A 19,462-nucleotide genomic window follows, 5' to 3' on the forward strand; every position below is an offset into this window, starting at 1 on the left:
TTTTCAAGTCTATATTGTCATGAGATCATACTGCTGATTATGTAAAAAAAACAGAATAAAGGCGTAAATATTGCACTAACATGCAATTCATACAAATTAACTTGACAAAAGATTGAGTCATCCAAAGTTAATGTAGCTAGCTACATGCTATGGTAGCCTTCGGCAGTTCTGTTAGCTCAACAGCCTGCTAAACATTCAATCCATCGCCGTCCAAAATATATGCTCCCTCTATGGACAGCACTCTGAACAGCATCGCCGTCCATATGGACGGCTATGACGCCGTCCAAAATATATGCCAAAATATATGCTCCCTCTATGGACGGCACTCTGAACAGCATCGCCGTCCATATGGACGGCTATGACGCCGTCCAAAATATATGCTCCCTCTATGGACGGCACTCTGAACAGCATCGCCGTCCGTCCATCCATGCAAAGATCACGTCCCTGCTAATCCATCGCCGTCCAAAATATCTGCTCCCTCTATGGACGGCACTCTGAACAGCATCGCCGTCCATATGGACGGCTATGACGCCGTCCAAAATATATGCCAAAATATATGCTCCCTCTATGGACGGCACTCTGAACAGCATCGCCGTCCATATGGACGGCTATGACGCCGTCCAAAATATATGCTCCCTCTATGGACGGCACTCTGAACAGCATCGCCGTCCGTCCATCCATGCAAAGATCAGCAGCCATCGCCGTCAGTCTATGGACGTCCATATGGACGTCCAAAACGCAAAAAAAGATTTAGCTCCTACTGAACAGGACCGAGTCCCGTCTGTTAAAGGGACCATGGTTCGGTTCGGTTGTTCGGTCCGCATGTTGAGTTCGAATGCATGTTCTCACCTCTCCAAACGAACCAGACTTTCAGAGGAAACGGACCATGGTCCGATTGTATGTTTATGTTTATGAATACATTTTATTAAATGTTTTGTCTTTGAATTATGGATATTTAGAGGAATTACAATGTTGTAAATGAACGTACAAAAGTATACATATTATTCTTATTTTTCCAATGCATGTCAACCAACCTCCAGGAAATTGCTTCATTCACATGATCATCCCAACAAACATTTCTTAGCGAGTTTCATTGAATGTGATGACATTGTATGATGTTGAAAAACCCCAAAAGGAACAGGAACATTATAGATGATCTGTCTAAGAGTATTAAGAGATGTAATTTTCAGGACACGGTTGTCACAGTCGGGTTAGGACTTCTTTTTTTTTTGTTGATTTTGTGAAATTCTGCTAGTGCTTTTTATGCATGTGTTTAAAGTAAAATATAGAATGTCTGCCACTATTACTTTGAGTGTGTAAAAACATAGCTGTGGTTTCAAACTATTTGGCTATATTAGGATGAAACATAGAAATCAATAGTAGAAGTCATATATATTCAAGATTATTTATTTTACCACATCAAATTGAAACAAACAACAATCTATTTGAAATAAGAGATTAAAAAGTTACACTTTGGATTCATCTAAATAATTCCTTAAACTCTGGATGTTCACATTTTGGGAGGAACTTCTGACATTTTCAAGGTAAATTTGGTGATACAGTCTGATTCACCTACTTGTCAGGCTGTGCTGAAAGCATAATTATAAGGCAGTGGATCTGCACATTTCACCCAGTTGGTACTGGCCCTGAGTGGTAGTTAAAATCTGCCTGTCCTGGTTTCTGTAGTTCAGCTTGTGGAACTCATTTGCAATGACTGTCAATGTCTTTCCCTTGGTCTCAGGCAGAACCAAGCCCACGAACAGAGCAGACAGAAAGCAGACAATTCCAAAGGGGACAAAGCAGAATTGGCCCAACTCACTCTAAAGAGAGAGAACAGAGTAAGGCAGTTAGACAAAAACACATAAGTGTGGTGTGAACGTGTATTGTGCTGATATTGGTAGTTTGCTATTGCTGCTACTAACCACTAGGAATGGAAATATCATTCCTATTATGAAGAGGTTTAGCCACATCATAGAACCAGCTATCATGTAGGCTGCGGGCCGGGCAGTCTGACTGAAGATCTCTGTAGGCAGGACCCCAGTCACTCCAGCTGAGAGCAAAGAGAAATTTGTTGGAAAATTAATCTAATTGATTTGGGAAGGGAACAACAATAAGGTATACAACTCTATTTGTCGTACTGCAATTAAAATGAAAATCTGAGTATTACATGATATTATCTGAGTATGATGCCAGGGGTATATTTCTTATAAATCATCACATCTCTAGTATAAGCTGTGCCCCATTGTGGTACAACTTCAGACATACCTGGTCCCATGCCAAAGCTCAGAATATAAGTGAAGATGCATGCCATGCTCATGTACGGCATCCACTGTATTTTGTGCTGTTTGTCGTGAAAAGTTGAATTGATTAAACATGTCATAAAAGATTACAGTCCAAATCACAGTACTACTTTATATCTCTGGGTGAGTGGAAGCTTTTTATTTGAGTTTTTTTTTTGTGAATCCCACCCATCCACCCAACACCTCCTGGTCAGACCTGCATCAGGCAGAAACTATGACTCCTAGTGGATGAGTGATGTATTGAATTAATTTAAGAAGCCAAAGACAGGCTTGAGTTGGATGCATACCTCAAGGGATAGTGCTACTGTGAAGATGACTGTCCAGCCTGTCATCAAAATGTACCCCCCCATCAACAAAAATCTTCTGCCTTGCCTCTCAATCAGCAGATTCTGAGGAAAGGGACATTGAACAACATACTTTTCAGCTTCAACCTCGCATTCATGTATTTCATTATAATCTGAACAGTAAGCCAGTGAAAAGCTTTAGCTGGCTCTGGAATGCAAGATGTTGTGTTACAGAGAAGCTATTTTAGTAGCCCAGTTGCAATACTTACCTAGAGAAGAAAACTCACTCTATCCCTACCTTCTAGGTACTTACATAACTGCCACATGCATCCTTCTGGAATACTCACACACATTATACAGGCTGTAAATTCACACGTGCCAGTGCCTATGGTGATGTATTGGATCTTTTCAGAAGACATCCCAGCCTCTTGAAACACATAGGAAGCATAGAAGTAAATCTGTGAGGAAGAGACACATTTTTCCACAGTAATTACCTTAAACATTTAATTCAAATTATAAATCAAGACGAAAATGGCCTTCTCTAATAATCCCTGGTTTCAAACCAAAAAACACTTCAGTGACTTGAACATTCTAGTAGGCAGTTTGGGAGATACAGGCGACAATTTTTTTTTGAATGAGTACATTGTTTACCTTTTTGAATTACAGTGTAAACATTGGGTTCTAATCACCAATAATTCCCTTAACAAGCATTAAAACAGCCAAACTGTGTCATGATCAGCGCACATTGTTTTAAAGGTACACTGAAATTGAAGCTGTCCGCACACAGTATGAAATATTGATAGAACATCTACTGTCATGTCTGCACTATGGAAAGACCGCCCAGGGGAAACTTGAGCCATTGTTGATCTAATCTGGTGGTTTTTTACAAGCAGACAATGGTGTGCTTCAGAGGTAGGGAACTTACATCCCCATGGGTTTTCTTCCACACTAAGAAAATAATGATTAAAGGAGAGAGACAACTTAGCAGGCAGTGACCTTACTTGGGAGGACCATAATAAAGTATGGTACTCCACATTTAAAAGGATCTTAAGTTGCCACCATCATACAGGACCCTACATGAGGTCCTGTCATGTCTCACCGAGTCATTGCCACATAGTTGCATAGCGCTGCTTGTAGCTATGATGGTCAGTAGTTGCCAGCGAACGCTGCGGTCAGTGAACAGCTCCCATGGCCGGCTGGCTCTTAAACCCTTGGCCTCAGCCTGTTCCTGCAGGATCTCATCCAGCTCACTTTGCTGGACCTCACACCCGCGCAGAATCCGCAGAGCTAACATGGAGGAACCACAAAAAACAACTCAAGTTCTACTTAACTGTTTCTTCTTCTCGCCAAACACAAGGGAGGGCTGACTGTATCTCACCTACCATGTATACAAGCTTCTTTGTCCCCTTTGTCGATGAGAAGATAGCGAGGGCTTTCAGGGAACCAGGGTAAAGTGAGAAGCTGAACTATGCCTGGGATGGCATTACTGGCTAAGAGGTACTGCCAGTGGGGCTCACTGCCCAAGATCTCCCTGCAAAGTAACATCGCGTGGATGTCATCATCCCAAATTTCAACCGTGGAGCATGGCACTGCTTATTGGGTTCCAATACAGTACAACTTATGTGTGTGTGTTATCTGTGTTTACCGGAGACCCACGACCTGTCCCAAAACCACTCCAAATGATGTAAAGACAGCTGATGACAGGGACACTGCTCCTCGCAGATGCTTTGGAGCACTTTCTCCAAAATACATAGGTTGTACATTCATACTGATCCCTGCAAACATACATAGAGGAAACGTACACTTGGAATTTATAATTGTTCAATCATTTTCTCCCACTTCAACAGTAGACATAGTTATGAGCACATGGAGAATGCATTAAGGATACTGTCAAAAGGGTAATATAACACAGCCCTCTGTACCAGCATTGATTCCAATCAAGATTCGAGAGAGGATGATCATTTCAAAAGATTTGGCAGCTCTACTTGTCAGAGCTAAGACTGAACCCAGCATCAGGAAAATGTTGTTCAACAGCAAGGTTTTCTTCCTGATGGATCAATAAAAGAACAGTTATCTGTTTTGTTTTCACTCAAATGTGGGCTGCTGTGGATCAGACATCACTGATTGGACCATATCTATCATTGAAAAAGAGGTAATCCTGTTTAGGTGAGTCGGTTTTATTGTACATGTAAACATGTACTATTAGTATCATTAGTCTTGTACACCACTATTCAAGATGTATGATCCCTATATGTTGAATGTATGCACCTTCCTGCCAAAGTAAATTCCTGTCTGTGTAAACTTTCATGGTGATTAAACCCCTTTCTGATTCAGATTCTGATCTTGAGTCTATGGTTACATTGTGGAGGGGTATGTTATAATTGTTGAAAACTTAACAGTAATTGTGTTGTTGTGTTATGGTGTTGCCTGCACAGCATGATTGCAGATTGAAGACTCACCTCCACAGAACAATGAATTACTGTTTTGGTCAAACATTGTTTTTGCCTATTATAGTTTAGCTGTGATTGTTTTACTTTAAGTCTCCCTCCACTGAGATAAATGCATAGTTAAGAGACATAGTGGGTGTGTAAAAATGTGCAACCACTAGTGTTTTGCCATTTCAACAACTTGTTTGTATACCAACCATAGCAAGTTGTTCAAGACAACTTGCAAATGGCATTGATTTGACTCTTTTATGCCTTTCATTACCTTCCAAAGTGTATGGCCATAGGTCCACCTATGAGAGCTCCTGCCAAACCTCCCAGAGAGAATATTGACACAATGAAGGTCCAAACCAGTGTCACTTGGTAATCCTGCAACTGGACATCCCAGCGCTCCAGGAATGTCTCATTTACAAACTTCTGAATGAACTGCAAGTAAAGTAAGAGAATGGTCACACATTAATCTATGAGCTCAGACAATAATGGAAAAAAACTGGGTTTCACTGACAGAAGACACAGATACACACGCACAAGATGGTGGGGATGCTGATCTTACAATGGTAGGAGCATTCATGATGGCAAGGTTGTAGCCATACTGAAGTGTGCCTCCAATAGCAGCTGAAGTTACCATTAATGCCAACATTCGGACATGGCCCTGTTAAGGTATATCTGTCAGTATTCATTTCAAATGAGAAATTGGAGTGCCTATATCAACATCTGGCACCCTAGAAGCACAGGGTGGTCAAATGAACCATTTTAGCGTTACACCTGAGGTTATACATATGTATAAAACATATTGGTATGTAGTATACTGTACCAGAGAACAACTGGGAGGACCAATTGTAACAATAGCACACATTTGCTGAGACTTGAGTACAGGTGACTTTAAGCTTCATGCATATCTGAATAGTAGGCACATTTTTCTCATGTATTTTAAAATATGGCGTACAATGTAAAATGTTACGGTACCTTTTCCACAGCAAGATCTGACATGCTGAATCGTGTCAGATGGTTGTTTTAAACACTGGATACACGAAAAACAGTGGTTGGGAGAGCACTCAACACTTCTCTGACTACTTTACCTACTGTACACTGAGCGAGTGATCGCAGTATAAAAATTTGCGGCTCTGTGGCATGGTGACTGGCGCTATTTAGCCACCAGATAGAGCTAAAACAGCTACTGTCGACAAAAGTAGGCTACATGACCTGAAAATATATAAAAATTAAAGCCCGTTTAGGATGAGTAGGAGCTAACGGAGTTGAAGACCGAATGTCAGAGGCCTGATCGACTGTTATATTAAGAGTGGCCCGTCAATTTTGATTTTTCCACGTTCCTATGTTTTTCTGTTACATTAATTTTGTAGAAAAAGTTTTAATGTAGGCCTAGGCTTAATTCACCAACAATGATATGTTATTTATATTGATTTATATATACATTCGTTTTGTTACAAAGCATAGGTCCTACACATTCTGGTTGTTGAAATAGTCAACAACTGTTGTCAAAGCTAGGCTACTACTGTTGTAAGTTAAAATATGAGGACATGGAATATTTAGTTATTGAGTTATGAAATTGAATTATGAAAGCCTAATTTAATTCTTGTGATAAGTGTAGGTCTATTTTACACTTTAAGCGGACTAATTTGGGCATTTGAACTTTCCTGCCCTCCCCCTACTGGAAAGAAGGAGTGGTGAGCCATGCCGAATGTTGAATGAACTCTCCCCTTCCTTTTCAATTGGCGTATCTCACTGTCTCTGGTGGATCCTCAGAGGGGGATGAGATTAGATACGTGTTCTTGGAGGTTTCTTCTATTGATGCATACCATTCGAAAGGAAGCCATTTGGATTGACCGTCTTTATAATGGAATGTAGCGTTACTGAAAAAAAAAAAACGAAAATATTAAGAGATTTAATTACTTCTTAGACACTAACGATGACATGTCATTCACGCACACTACGCTTGCACTTGGCATTGGCTGAAGTCTGAACATTTGTTTGCTAACTTGCAGACGGTCAATAAAGTAGCCTATAGACAGGATTTAACATCAAATCAGTTTTAGAGTAACATTTTCTTTTCTAATAAGAACGTGTAATTAGACCTTCAAGTGTTAATGGACTGGAGTAAGCTGTATTGGCTACTCACATTTTGGTGGATAAGCAAAAATAAGACTTCACAATGAATCGCGTTTTCTGGGACACGATCTTTCTCATTACTGGTGAGTGCTAAAACCTTGTTGAAAAAATGTTGGTTTAAAATTGTGATAGATGTGCATCGTGTGGGCATGATCAAATACGTGTTTTGATTAGGATACATAAACGTGATATCAAGTGGACTAGTCTAATTCATGCAAGTTCATGTACGTTAATTAATGATCCTATCTGGAAATGGTCTGCTGTGCTTCTATGACCCACAGCTAAATGAATTGCCTCGATCCCTTTGATGTGGGTGATTTCATTTGAGGACAGAAGACAAAAATGTTAACTTAAGTTATTTGGTGGATTTGCCTCAGTTGATCCATCCACATGTAGGCCTTTTCCATTACAAAAGCCTGTATTTCCTGTATTCCTGTAAGCCTGTATTCTAACTCTCTATCTCTGTGTGTGAACACCAGCTATGTATAGTTTTTTAATGGACTCATCCTGTTAGTGATGGATACTTGACCCTGCTCCTTTGGTTGGCTGATCAGTTGGACGCAGCACAGTCTCTTTGTTGGACGTTGTACTTGGTAATACTCAGACGAGGCTCATCATCAATAACTAAGAGGCTTCCCTGTCTGATGGAGGTCTAATTTATGTCATCAGTTCTCTCTTACAATAGATATAGCTACACCCGCACACACTGAATTTGAGCCAAACTGTAAAACAAGTGTATCTAGTTTATACCATGTTAAGAGTATTTGTGTTGGGATGTTAAGGGTAGTAGAGTAATTGATTAACATTTTAAAGAAAATACTTTCTTCTATATGCTAACTGGTGTCCTCATTTCATGATTTCCCTGAAATGTCCTAAAAGTTCTGTATCGACACTTCTACAATGTGTTCAAACCTATAGGGTCCTTCTTTACCTATGGTACGGGACAGGGTAATTCTACCATTGGTTCTACTACTTCAGCTACTACCACCACAACAACCGCTGCCACCTCTACCACCACTATTTCTACCACTCCTATAACTACTAGAATTCCAGTGAAAAGTAAGTGTCTGCACGAGCAAACATGTCTTGTGAGTGCTGGGTATTGGGATATCCCAGAAAGATAGTCTGATGGCGTGATTAAACCGTGACTGAAATAGAATATAAAGCACTGCTTAGGTAGCAGCTAGAAATTACTGTAACTATCTACAAGGCTCCATATAAAATTCAGAAATACCCTATAATGACTAATTTCCTCATGAATTTCATCCTGGACTGACTGCCAAAATCACATGGAAAGAGACTGGTAGGGCAAATGCCTCCTGGAAAACAGAGGGCTTTTACAGGGCCTGAAAGGAGACAATGCATGTAGGCTGGAATCCAAAAGGCCATTTACCACTGGAATGGAGTGTGTGACTGCTGTAATGCAGCTATCTGTCTGTCTGCTTACCATCCCCTTCTCTCTGAATGCCACATTGTAACATCTGTTTTGGCTGCCCTAAGAAACCTACATAGAACTGTGTTTGTGCAAAGCAATTTGAGTGACCATGTAGTTTGAGTATTATTTGAGCTGTTTGTATATTCAAAACGGTGCTCTAATGATAACTTGGTTATCATTGTCCTCTTGCATCAAGCTTTTTAATTTAAAAAAGTTATGTTTCTTCTGGGACTTTTATTCCACTTGTCTTGCATGATATTCATCCTAAATAATGTGTTTGATGGAGTTTGCAACTGAAGAAATGGGGTGAATTCTAGGTTGTATTCCCTGCAGGGATAGGCTTTCTCCTGTGCTCTAATGGGGTTTATGGACAGACGTTTTTGTTTGCTATGTCAAATTGGGAATTTAGTCATTGTCTCTTTGAATCCAGCACCTCTTAATGCATAGCAGTTTTTTCTTCAGGACTGTCCTTGAGGTAAGCGACCCTGCTGCCCTGGAACTGCAGCATGGGTGTCCTCTTGTAGACTTATAGCTCAAACTTGACCTTTGACAGATTCCTTAGACACTGGCCTCTTAAGTCATGGAAAAGGGTCACACTTACTAGAAAGGAGCATTTTGATTGTTTAAAAGATTAAAGCTCTATGATTACTGTTCGGAAATGTAAAGTAATGGCTCCATATCTCTCTCACAGAGTTTGTGGCAGCAGCCGTTCGCTCTCATTTTGATGATTGTCCGGATTCACACACCCATTTCTGCTTCCATGGGACCTGTCGTTTCCTGATATTGGAGGAGACTCCTGCATGTGTGTAAGTGTAACTTGCTGTCTCGTGCATGAATAATCAAGGAGCATTTCTGTCTCACACACACACACAGATTTACTGCAAAACATGTTTAGGTTTGTCCCTGCCACCCCTTGGTTTGCACCCTGAGATCTTTGTTTGGGGAGGATTGAGAATGAATAAATCTGAATTATACTCATAAAGTCTGTTTTTGGTATTCTGTGATGCTTGGAACCTATTACATCTGAAAACGTTGCAAATCTAAAATATCGCATGAGATTCAAGTTTATGCCTTGAGGATGTAGAACATAATTATTACCATGTCAACTCAGTCCCTGTCCATCACATGCAGGTGTCACCCTGGTTTCGTTGGGATGAGGTGTGAACATGCCGACCTGCTGGCTGTGGTCGCAACCAATCACAGGCAACAGACAGTCACCACAGTGCTTGTACTATGTGTGATTGGTAGTGTCATGATGATGCTGCTCTGCACACTTTTACAGTGAGTGCCTTAGAATACACAGTGATGTGATCAATCCGCAAATATTTCCCCATCACACTTGTATGTCATAAAGTGATTGCGTAGTTGAATATAACCACACATGGTTTTCTTATATGGTGATATGTCCTTTCTTTCCAAGTTGCTGGTGGAGGCGTGAAAGTCATAGGCGGACCCAGGCCTTCTACTGTGTCCCAGAAAAACCTGGAAGTATGCTGACAGGCAAAGCATCCTGCTGTCAAACTGAAAGTGGTAGATACTTCAATTCTCTTTTGGCATCAGTCCATTTAGCAATTTTGCTCACTGACGTTTCTTGAAACTGGAATCCATGGAGTGTATATACCTGATTGGCAGGTATTCAATTAATCAAAGTGACCGAACTGTCCCTGTGCACTCAAGACCCATTTTGGTTTTCACAATACATTAGTCCTATGATGTTTATACCTAATAACTAATTAAAACATATAATGTTTCTACAAGTTTACTGGAAATGAATATTTATTCTGACAAAAAGCACAATGCCTCCATTGTCATACCAATATATTTCGTATCTGTTAACTTAATTTTGATAGACAACTAGATTAAGAGCGATGACTGGAAAAATATATATTCAGTGCCTTCTCTTATTCAGCAGTGTCATGCTATGGATCAATCCGATGGTTATGCAAATCTAAGACAAATATTTCCATACTTGCCTCTTACCCTTCATGTAAGTTTCTTATATCACATAGAAGTAGACTTATCACAAACGTACAGATGTGTTCTTTTCTCGGTGCTTCTGATTGATTATATTCTTGTTTTGTTTTGTTCATTACCTCTGTCAGATCACGTTCCCTATGCACAAGGTACCATTGGGTCGTGTTCAACAGTGTGCTTTAATGCGGAGTAGAATTGATGGAGTAGTTAGTTTCAAGGGATAGATTTTAGCCTAGATTATTTGATCATACTTTCATGGTCTGTGTTGCTGATGACTTTACATGACTACAACTTTTGTATTGATGAATGTCTTTGCAAGGTTTGAGTCAGAGAGTGATCTTAAAATTTAGTTCCAGGCAAAATACTGCACAGTAGTGTTCCTGTAGGACTTTTCCCATGTAACCATGCTAAATTCCATGTTATTTCTTTTTATTTTTTTTCCAGTGGTTTAAGAGGATCATTCTTCTAGATTTTACACAATGAAATTCCACATCCTGGGATCTCTACAGACTGGAACCAAGATGGTTGACTGACAGCTGGATTATTTACGATGTGAGGGAGCAAGAAATTGACTCACCTCTGTTAACAACAAACTGAGGTCTATCCATCAGATTTAGGAATTGACCCGGCTCACCTATAGAGAATTGAAAGGAGGAATATGAGGAGTTAGCCCCAGCACTGTGTCATTATGAGGACATTGCCAGGAGGGCTGATTCTGGATATGACAGAGAACACTTTTTTCAGAAGAGGTTTTGCATCCAAAGACGATGTGGAACAACAAAATGCATGATCTCAGACGGACATCCTGTGTGATATACTTCAAGTAAGAGGACCTCAAATACTCCCCATTTTTGTCTTTTTAACAAACACCGTATAAATGATGTGATCACTGAGATACTTTTTTATTAAAGAATGGAGGGTAAATGTGTTCTTTAGAAGAAGTTTTAGTTATTTTTTAAGCAAGGGATATAAACTCACTTCACCTTACAAAAATGGGGAATTCTTATTTGTAGGTATTCTTAGACTAAGGAAGAGTAAAAGAGTAAGGATCTACTGACTGAATCAATTTTGAATATGGGAAAACAAGGTCTGACAAATATGCCTTGCAAATATTGCCAATGTCTTTTTTGTTGTACAAAGTAATATCCCTTATACACCACTTTCTCTAGTATATTTAGTACTAAATTAACTACCCCAATGTCTTTTATATTGCTTTTGTTAAATCAGTGAAGAAAAACAAGGGGCTGTACTTCATGGAGAAGAGGTCTTTAGTTATTGTAAAGCTGTTGAATGACTCCAGTGCTGCTACTAACCTCTGGTGTTAGTGTTTTTTTTCTGAACAATTCTAAATGCCTCTGAGGTTTAGAACCAGTAAATGACTTTTTAGTTTTTATTGTGTGTCCTTACAATTGCATGTTACCAGGCACATGTTGCAAATGCGTGAGTATCCGGCAACAGAAAACCTGTGCTTACTTCAGTTGCTTACTTCAATGTATGGAATTTGTCAAAGCTCACTTGTTCTTTAAGCTTAATCACAAAATTGTGCACTTATGGTTTAGAGGTATAACTTTATTTAGAGATATTAGAAATGGGTTCACGTGCAAGAATTGCCAAATGCACCTTATGGACCACTTGTGCGTATATGCACAGAAGTTACTTGGTGTTGATTTAATGCCGTCATGGAAGACACCACCACTCTATGCTTTGAGAGCTCATACTTTTCACGAAGGCAAACAAGCCTGGCTTTTTGGAAAGTATTCAAGGACCAAATGTGTTGTAGTAAGTGTAGAAATAGGTTATGGGTAAAAACAAAACAAAATTGTGGCTGTTGGTCTGAGTGGAGTAAACATGCAAAAAAGGTCTGCATTCTAAAAAGTGATTTAGATTGAATTAGATTGAATTGATAGAAAGGAGAGACATGCCAATATTTTTTTCTTTCATTCTTTGATTCTGGAGTTTTGAATGTGTTTGCTTTTGAAGTAGATACGATTGATACTTTCAACAACAAAAAAATGGTGAATGGATGTATATGAATGAAAATATGAGTGTGTGTTTAAGTGCAGTCTTGTTGCGTTGTGAACATGTTTTCATTGTTGTTTACATACCAAAACACAACACTTGTTTCCTAAGGAGATATATGCATGTTTTCTTGTTCCCTGTTAATATCTGAATAGAGAAAGAAAATGAGCATTATAGTTAATAGTTAGCATTAAAATGTCAAATATATAAGTAAACTTGTATATAAACCCTTATCCTGAAAATATGTTCTGGTATAAAATGAGGACCATGGATATGTTAAGTTATGTCAGTATGTTTTACAATCTGCAGTGTTACTTCTGTGATTAAGTCTTTGGTTGAAACATCACCAACAGAATAACTTTGCCAGATAACTAACCACTTCAATGTTGTACTGTTATTGACCTTTCTGTTTTCAATGGAAAAATATATATCAATGAAAAGAAGAAAAAAAAAACATTCTAATCTGCAAACCTTTGTCTTGGTGCTGTCTGTCACTCACATTCCATGTAACCCTATAGCATTACACAGTCTGAACCAGCTTGTATCCTTCACTTGACCATCTTCGTAGATGCGCCATTTCAGAAGGTACAATCCATTGCGTGCTTTCCCTCTTCACTTTTACGGGTCTTTATTCACTCATCTGTCTTGTACAAAGCTTTCTGTTTGTCTATTTTTCCTCTCACTGAATATTTCAAAAGGGGAAATACAAACATAAAACTCTGAACCCCAGGCTCAACTGAACAAAGATCCTACCTCCTGAGTGCTTTTTTAGCTGAAGGAAAGGTTGAACTTTTTTGTAGCTTTTATTTATTTGTTTATTTGCTTATGCCCTTGGTTACTATATGTTTAGGCCTATATTTAGTCTGAGAACACGTACCTGTTCTTGTGAAAATGTGAGTTTGACCCACATACTTGATCTATTTATTTCCCTTTGCAGATTTTGTTGGTTTAACCTTTCATCTTCTCTCAATCTATAATTTGCTCTTCCCTTTTGTTCTCTCTCCATCATGAGCTGTGTTGTATTTCTCAATCCTATTATGCTTGCAATTGGATTTATAGGGAGACCTTCCCAACTGGCTGAGCTTACTAAAGCCAGCTTTGAATTAAGGAGCTCTTCTGGGGGCATCCCTAAAGATAACAAAAGGCTTAGGTTCTGATGGGGAGAAAATAGAGAGGGACAGGTTACAATACAGCGACTTTTCCAACATCGAGTGCGGATCTGTTATGTAAGACAGCATCAACTGTTTTGTGCAAGATTCCATGCGCATGTCCCTGACTTCAGTTTTGGATTTATGACATTGTTCAATTTCAATAACGTAAATATTTGCGCTGTGCTTCTCACCAGTGTACACCCTCTCTTGGTCTTTTTTATCCTAACCCAACATTCACAGTATCTCTCAGACCAGATGGTTCGAAATAAGAGTATTTAAGTATTAGGGTTAAGCAATCCTGCTCACTCCAGTCCCTTTCACAACTCTGCATTTTTCTCTGACATCACTGCTGACACCATTGTTAATAAGAATAAAAAGGGTTTTATCAAAAATGTTCACATCAATGTTTATTTATTTGTTGGGAATGTGTTGTTCTGATCGAAGAGCTTAACTGACTGAGTGCACAGCTGGAGCGAAGCATCATCGCACACAAGTCTGGGACAAGGATTCCACCAACTAATTCCACTGTCTTCTCGTAATGGCCACTTACAGCTCACAGCAAATTCATGATACATTTGGCAGTGAGCAGTGAAAAGGACCACTGTCCCTATAACAAAGTAGGATGTTTTATTATTGCCAACCCATTGGGATGACAACCGGTGGATTCCCCTCCCCCTACAGGCACATTTCCTGTTAGCTCATGTGTGTAGTGTTGAAAGATTGGTCCAGGTGGTGGATTTATGAATGTACTGCTTAGAACTAAAATGTACAGGATAGTAAGCTGTAAAATGATTTCCATTCAAATTGCCTGATTAGTTCTGATTTCAATACTATGTATACTTGACATCAAGGCCGTAGCCTTGGAATCAACATTCGTTGATCAATTGGGGGGGACAAATATTTTTTTTTAATTATAATTTCGGACAGCGTGCGTGGTTGCCTGTCGTAGTGTAGCACTTTTATGTTTTTATATCAAAATATTGGGGGGAACATTTTGACCAGATTTGAATACTGGGGGGGATGTGTCCCCCCCAATATGTATTATGATTACGGCCTTGCTTGACATACTGAAATACATCTGTATGCTACATTGACATGACACATAGTACATTCCTGCCTCTGAGATCACTATCGCTAAAAGGTTTTCAGCCTGTTAGTCACTAACAAAGCACATCAAAAGTAGGCTTTGAGAAAATGCACACACTGGTTTGAATGGCATGTAGCCAGGCTAATTAACACTGGGTACAGCCTTCAGTATTGATGTGCTAGAGTGAAGGCATTTTATTTGAATTGTAAGGGCATTTATGCTACATTTTGACAGAGAGTGACAAGATATGTAGGGTGGAGAAAGAGAAGAGGGTGTGCAGGAAATGGCTCAGGCTAGATTTGAGCTCAGAACCCCTGCAGTAAGACCATTGAGCCACCACTGTGCCCTAAGGGCAGGCATTTTATGTCTCAGTTTAAGGTGACTGAAAAACTTTGCTCACAACAAAACACCGAGTCACTTAAGAAGTATCCACAATAAAGACAATACATTTCACATATTTTTTTATTGTTTAAATAACATTTATATACATTTCCAAATAGAATACATTTACAAATTATGTGAACTAGACAAATAGTAAGCTTATTTTAATTGGTGCTATTTTGTACAATGGTTTTCTGAAACCCAGGGATATTCCATTAACCAATATTTTTCTGAAGTCTTATTGACAGCTCCTCTAGAGAACTTATTAGATGCTGCTGGGGTACATCTAAGTGGCAGTGCTTCCTATCTCTATCTAACAAGTACCCATGGATGCCCAAGGAGCGAGCGGTGATATAATCATAGTCATAGTGGTCCCCAATGTGGGCCACTTGAGCTGCAGGCACACCGCATTTCTTCAAGGCCAGGTAAAAAATGGCAGGATTAGGCTTGGCGACGCGTGCTTCCTCCGACGTCACCAGGAAACTGAAGTGAGACAGCAGGCCACAAGCTTGTAAAATCCCTTCCAGACGACTGTCAAAGTTAGACACCACACCAAGTTTCAGCCCCAGAGATGAACAGCTCTCTAAGGCCCTTTTTGAGTCTGGAAACACCTGAGAAATAACAATATTTTGTTTTACATTTACATATTGTATACCCATACAGAATATATATATATTTTTTAAACGTATTTCCTACTGGTAATGGTCTGGTCAAGACAAGTTTTATACCCTGACAAACCATATTATAACTCTAACGCTGAATTTGATAACACCCTTACCTCCCAATTGTCCGAGTTGTTGAAGTTATGGTACAGGTTGTCTGCTAACTTGTCCAGCAAGGCAGGATCCTGTACGCGACACTGGAGGAAGGTGTCCCGCACCACCCCGCACCACCAAGTTTTTCCATTTAGGCCCTGAGAAGTGCCGTAGTTGGGATGGATGCGAGAGAACTGGCGGTAAGCCCGACGGAAAGCAGTCTCCACCTCTACAGAATCAAGGCTCAAGCCAGCTCTTTTTGCCTCATGGCAATACTGCTCCCCCACAGACCGGCGGACCTTCAAGAGGGTGTCTTTAACATCCCAAAGCACCCATCGCAATGGTCCCTGCATGACAACTAATCTACCAATATCAGAGGCTAAATAGGATTCAGATTGGGGTGGGGGGAGTAAAAGGCTAGGTCTGCTCCTCGTAATTCACTCAAGGACTTTTTAGTCAAACATGGGCCTACCTAACCAGCAGTGATCGGCATAACTGTAACTAATACATAATTTTGAAAAACATACAAACCCAGACAAATGTTGAATATTAGTGGAGTGGTATTACGAAGTATTACGTACAGCGGTGGGCACCAAATGTAGCAAAGGGTATCGTTTTGGATTTGCTGAATGTGCGGCGATCAAATACATCCGCACGACATATCTTGCTCTAAGGAATCGTTCCCAACCATGTCTAAATGGTAGGCAATTAGTACAGCAACTTTTTACCCAATTGATAGTAGCATAATACATAGAATACTTTGTACAGTCTGTGCTATAGTAGAATGTCGTACAAAGCATAATTTATAAGAAAAATAAATGCCATCCCGAGAAGACAACTTCTCCTGCCACCATATGGCTATTTCGGGGAACTATTGATTGGTTGTCATAAAAACAGTTTATTTTCGACATTATAATCTAAAATACACTCCTTATTACTCACATAAACATGTTTTTATGACATACTTTATTCTGTAATAATATAAATATACATGTGAAGGGTCGCGTTTGGCAAAAAAAGGCTACAATGTTTAGTGTATTGAAGCAAAATAAATCATACTGCATGTTGCATTTGCAGCATTTTTCACCATAGAGGAGACATCACAGAATAAATTTAAGTTACAAAAATGAGGACAGCTTATGTAAAAATACTGAAGTCAGTTGAGTGGTGCAATTGCTTCTTTTCCTCCCTTCTCTTGCCATTGATTGTCTGTATGGTTGTCCTCTTGGGTGCCTGTAATGGTGCTGTTGGTATCCATCCTCGTGTGTTTGGGTGCCTTTGTAAGAGAGCGGTAATGTTGGATGGCCTGCATGACATCAGGAGCAGCCCAGTGATGGCGGGTCAAAGTGTCCCGCAAGATGAACGGCCCATCTCTGGTGCGCCGCACTCCTTTACAAAATGCAGAGCTGCGGAGCTCCAAACCGACCTCATGAAGGACTTTGCACAGGTATCGTTGTGTCTCATTTATGCACTGCACCTCTGTAACGGATAATCACATGATTTTCTGATATACCAGATGCTAATCATTTTATATCTAACATAGTATAAGCAGTAGATAGTTCTCTATTGACAGTCATGTGTGAGTGGGTATTAGTGGGATAGTTAGTTACCACTCACCCAGGGTGAAGTGGGGTGGTTGAAAGTGTAAGCAGCGCAATCCCAACATTATTGGCGGTGTTTTCCCATCTGGACGCAGTGCCCCCTTCACGGCCAGTTCATATGCCTCCTGGGAGCTCATGTCGACATTGGAGTATCTGCAAGAAAAGGCATACATTTGAAACTCCAGGAGTTGTTTGATGACTTCAGTCGTTTGAATATGGACATAAATGTAGACATACACAAGAAGAGCCTTCTGGTTTACTCCCTGCATCATGGCCAAGACTTTCTCCAGCTTGTCCCTCGTGATGTGATCTGTCAGAAGAAGGACATGTTTGAAAGCATGAGTAATAGTGTAGCCTTCATAACAGATTTAGTATTTTATGTAAACATTCTTAACAAAAAGAACTGTCACATTTATTAATTTAGCAGACGCTTTTATACAAAGTGACTTCCAAGAGAGAGCTTTACAAAAGTGCATAGGTCAATGATCATAAACAACGAGATAACCCCAAAAACATTGTGGGTAGCCAAAACATGAGGCATACATTGTGAAAAGCAAATAAGTGCCAGTGGGAAGAAATATAAGAGCATGTAGTTAAACAAATTACAATTAAACAACATGAACATCAAAAGTGCAAGAGTGTACCCGTATGAAAGCAAGCAACAATAATATAATTCACAGCGAGTACAAGAAGTTAAATCAGTTACAACTAACCAAGTAGAACAACAAGTCCCTCAGTAAGAGTCATTGTGTTCCTGGAGGAAACTAACATTACCATATGTGGTTTTCTCTATGACGGTGCCAGTGTGAGTGAAATTGTTAGTTGCCATCCCAAATTCCCCCTCCAAGATGTAATCCTGAAACAAAAAGCAATTTTTTTCAAATCTCTATGGTGCCTTTGTATCATATAAAAAATGTGCTTCCTGTTTTGAGGTTGACAAGAAGAAGCTTACCCTGGTGACACATGATCCATAGAGGTCTTTGAGAGCCTTATTACCATGCCCAACTCCAAGAACTGGGTAGATAACGACATTTACACAAGAACAATTGAATCCTTGTGAAATCTGAAAACCTTTCCACAGAAAAGAGCTGTAACCCTAAATACTTTACCTAGAACACCCGATGAGAACGCATCCAAGCGGTGTCCGACTCCTACACGGACCTGCTGAAACTCAGGCCCACTCACTTGAATAGAAGAAACGTGCATCATCGTTATGTTTTATCCTGTATGGATTCATAGACAATTGACAGTGGACAATTGAAATATATGAGTAATATAAGTAACCCTGTAGGCTACACATACCCAGTGGGTGGTCAGATAGTGCTGGGAGTGAGGCCGCAGAGAGGGTAAGGTCACTGGAACTCTTGCTCCCACCTGGCCCTAACAAAAACTTGACTCTGAGACGAGGAGCTGAAGGAGGGGCTGCATTTATACCTGAACAAACCATTAACAGTAGTTTTTTTTGTTAGCTATGTAACACAGGCTAGTATGTGGAGATGGGAGTACAAATTGCACAAGGATGTATAACGCTTGCTTGATAAATCCTTGACAGATTTTCATGTTAAAGCACAAAATCAACAATTCAACAGCATACCTTTGAGTATATTTGTCTCAACTGTATCACGGACAAGTTTCCAATGAACTCCCTTCGGTTTGTAAACAGAAAATAATCCTTCCAATTTACGAAACACCCGAATAGATTGCGTCGACATGACGTTTACAAACAAACTAACGGACTACTTAGGCTATTTAATACTATAGTCTATATCAACTAATTAATGTAGTAGGTAAATATTGCTCTATTCGCTTGCAAAACCCATACATCTTTTACTGTAAAGTCACGTTGTAGTATGTGATGTTCGTGTCCAGGATACTTCACACTGCGCATGTGACATTAAACGGGC

General features: G+C 39.7%; 4 protein-coding genes across 6 annotated transcripts; 1 reads left to right on the forward strand and 3 right to left on the reverse strand.

Moving 5' to 3' along the window:
• Positions 1-1,601: 1,601 nt before the first annotated feature.
• Positions 1,602-6,132, reverse strand: slc2a11a (solute carrier family 2 member 11a). Its single transcript, XM_047026551.1, has 12 exons — positions 5,995-6,132; positions 5,582-5,680; positions 5,294-5,454; positions 4,507-4,631; positions 4,230-4,359; positions 3,967-4,115; positions 3,684-3,871; positions 2,932-3,042; positions 2,588-2,689; positions 2,266-2,341; positions 1,923-2,050; positions 1,602-1,820 (listed from the first exon to the last, which is right to left on the reverse strand). Exons 1-12 carry the CDS (start codon positions 6,016-6,018, stop codon positions 1,602-1,604), a joined length of 1,512 nt encoding a protein of 503 aa, XP_046882507.1. The 5' UTR covers positions 6,019-6,132.
• A 647-nt stretch (positions 6,133-6,779) lies between these two features.
• Positions 6,780-14,070, forward strand: tgfa (transforming growth factor, alpha). The gene is made up of 6 exons (XM_047026553.1): positions 6,780-7,238; positions 8,074-8,214; positions 9,282-9,396; positions 9,722-9,871; positions 10,011-10,120; positions 11,009-14,070. The coding sequence occupies exons 1-6, from the start codon at positions 7,199-7,201 to the stop codon at positions 11,014-11,016; spliced, it is 564 nt and encodes a 187-aa protein (XP_046882509.1). The 5' UTR covers positions 6,780-7,198; the 3' UTR covers positions 11,017-14,070.
• Positions 14,071-15,265: 1,195 nt separating this feature from the next.
• hdhd3 (haloacid dehalogenase-like hydrolase domain containing 3) lies at positions 15,266-16,626 on the reverse strand. Of its 2 annotated transcripts, XM_047025412.1 has the most exons (3): positions 16,539-16,622; positions 15,981-16,115; positions 15,266-15,813 (listed from the first exon to the last, which is right to left on the reverse strand). In XM_047025412.1, exons 1-3 carry the CDS (start codon positions 16,605-16,607, stop codon positions 15,418-15,420), a joined length of 600 nt encoding a protein of 199 aa, XP_046881368.1. In that variant the 5' UTR covers positions 16,608-16,622; the 3' UTR covers positions 15,266-15,417. The 2 variants fall into 2 exon arrangements, with proteins under 2 accessions (XP_046881368.1, XP_046881369.1); XM_047025413.1 differs by having other exon boundaries at positions 15,981-16,626.
• Positions 16,627-16,904: 278 nt separating this feature from the next.
• Positions 16,905-19,448, reverse strand: trub2 (TruB pseudouridine (psi) synthase family member 2). 2 transcript variants are annotated; one of them, XM_047025295.1, is made up of 8 exons: positions 19,153-19,448; positions 18,861-18,992; positions 18,668-18,742; positions 18,511-18,572; positions 18,333-18,414; positions 17,796-17,868; positions 17,575-17,711; positions 16,905-17,436 (listed from the first exon to the last, which is right to left on the reverse strand). In XM_047025295.1, exons 1-8 carry the CDS (start codon positions 19,268-19,270, stop codon positions 17,114-17,116), a joined length of 1,002 nt encoding a protein of 333 aa, XP_046881251.1. In that variant the 5' UTR covers positions 19,271-19,448; the 3' UTR covers positions 16,905-17,113. The 2 variants fall into 2 exon arrangements, with proteins under 2 accessions (XP_046881251.1, XP_046881252.1); XM_047025296.1 differs by having other exon boundaries at positions 18,861-18,938; positions 19,153-19,438.
• Positions 19,449-19,462: the final 14 nt, after the last annotated feature.

The sequence above is a fragment of the Hypomesus transpacificus genome, chromosome 9 (assembly GCF_021917145.1).
Source record: "Hypomesus transpacificus isolate Combined female chromosome 9, fHypTra1, whole genome shotgun sequence".
NCBI lineage: Eukaryota > Metazoa > Chordata > Actinopteri > Osmeriformes > Osmeridae > Hypomesus > Hypomesus transpacificus.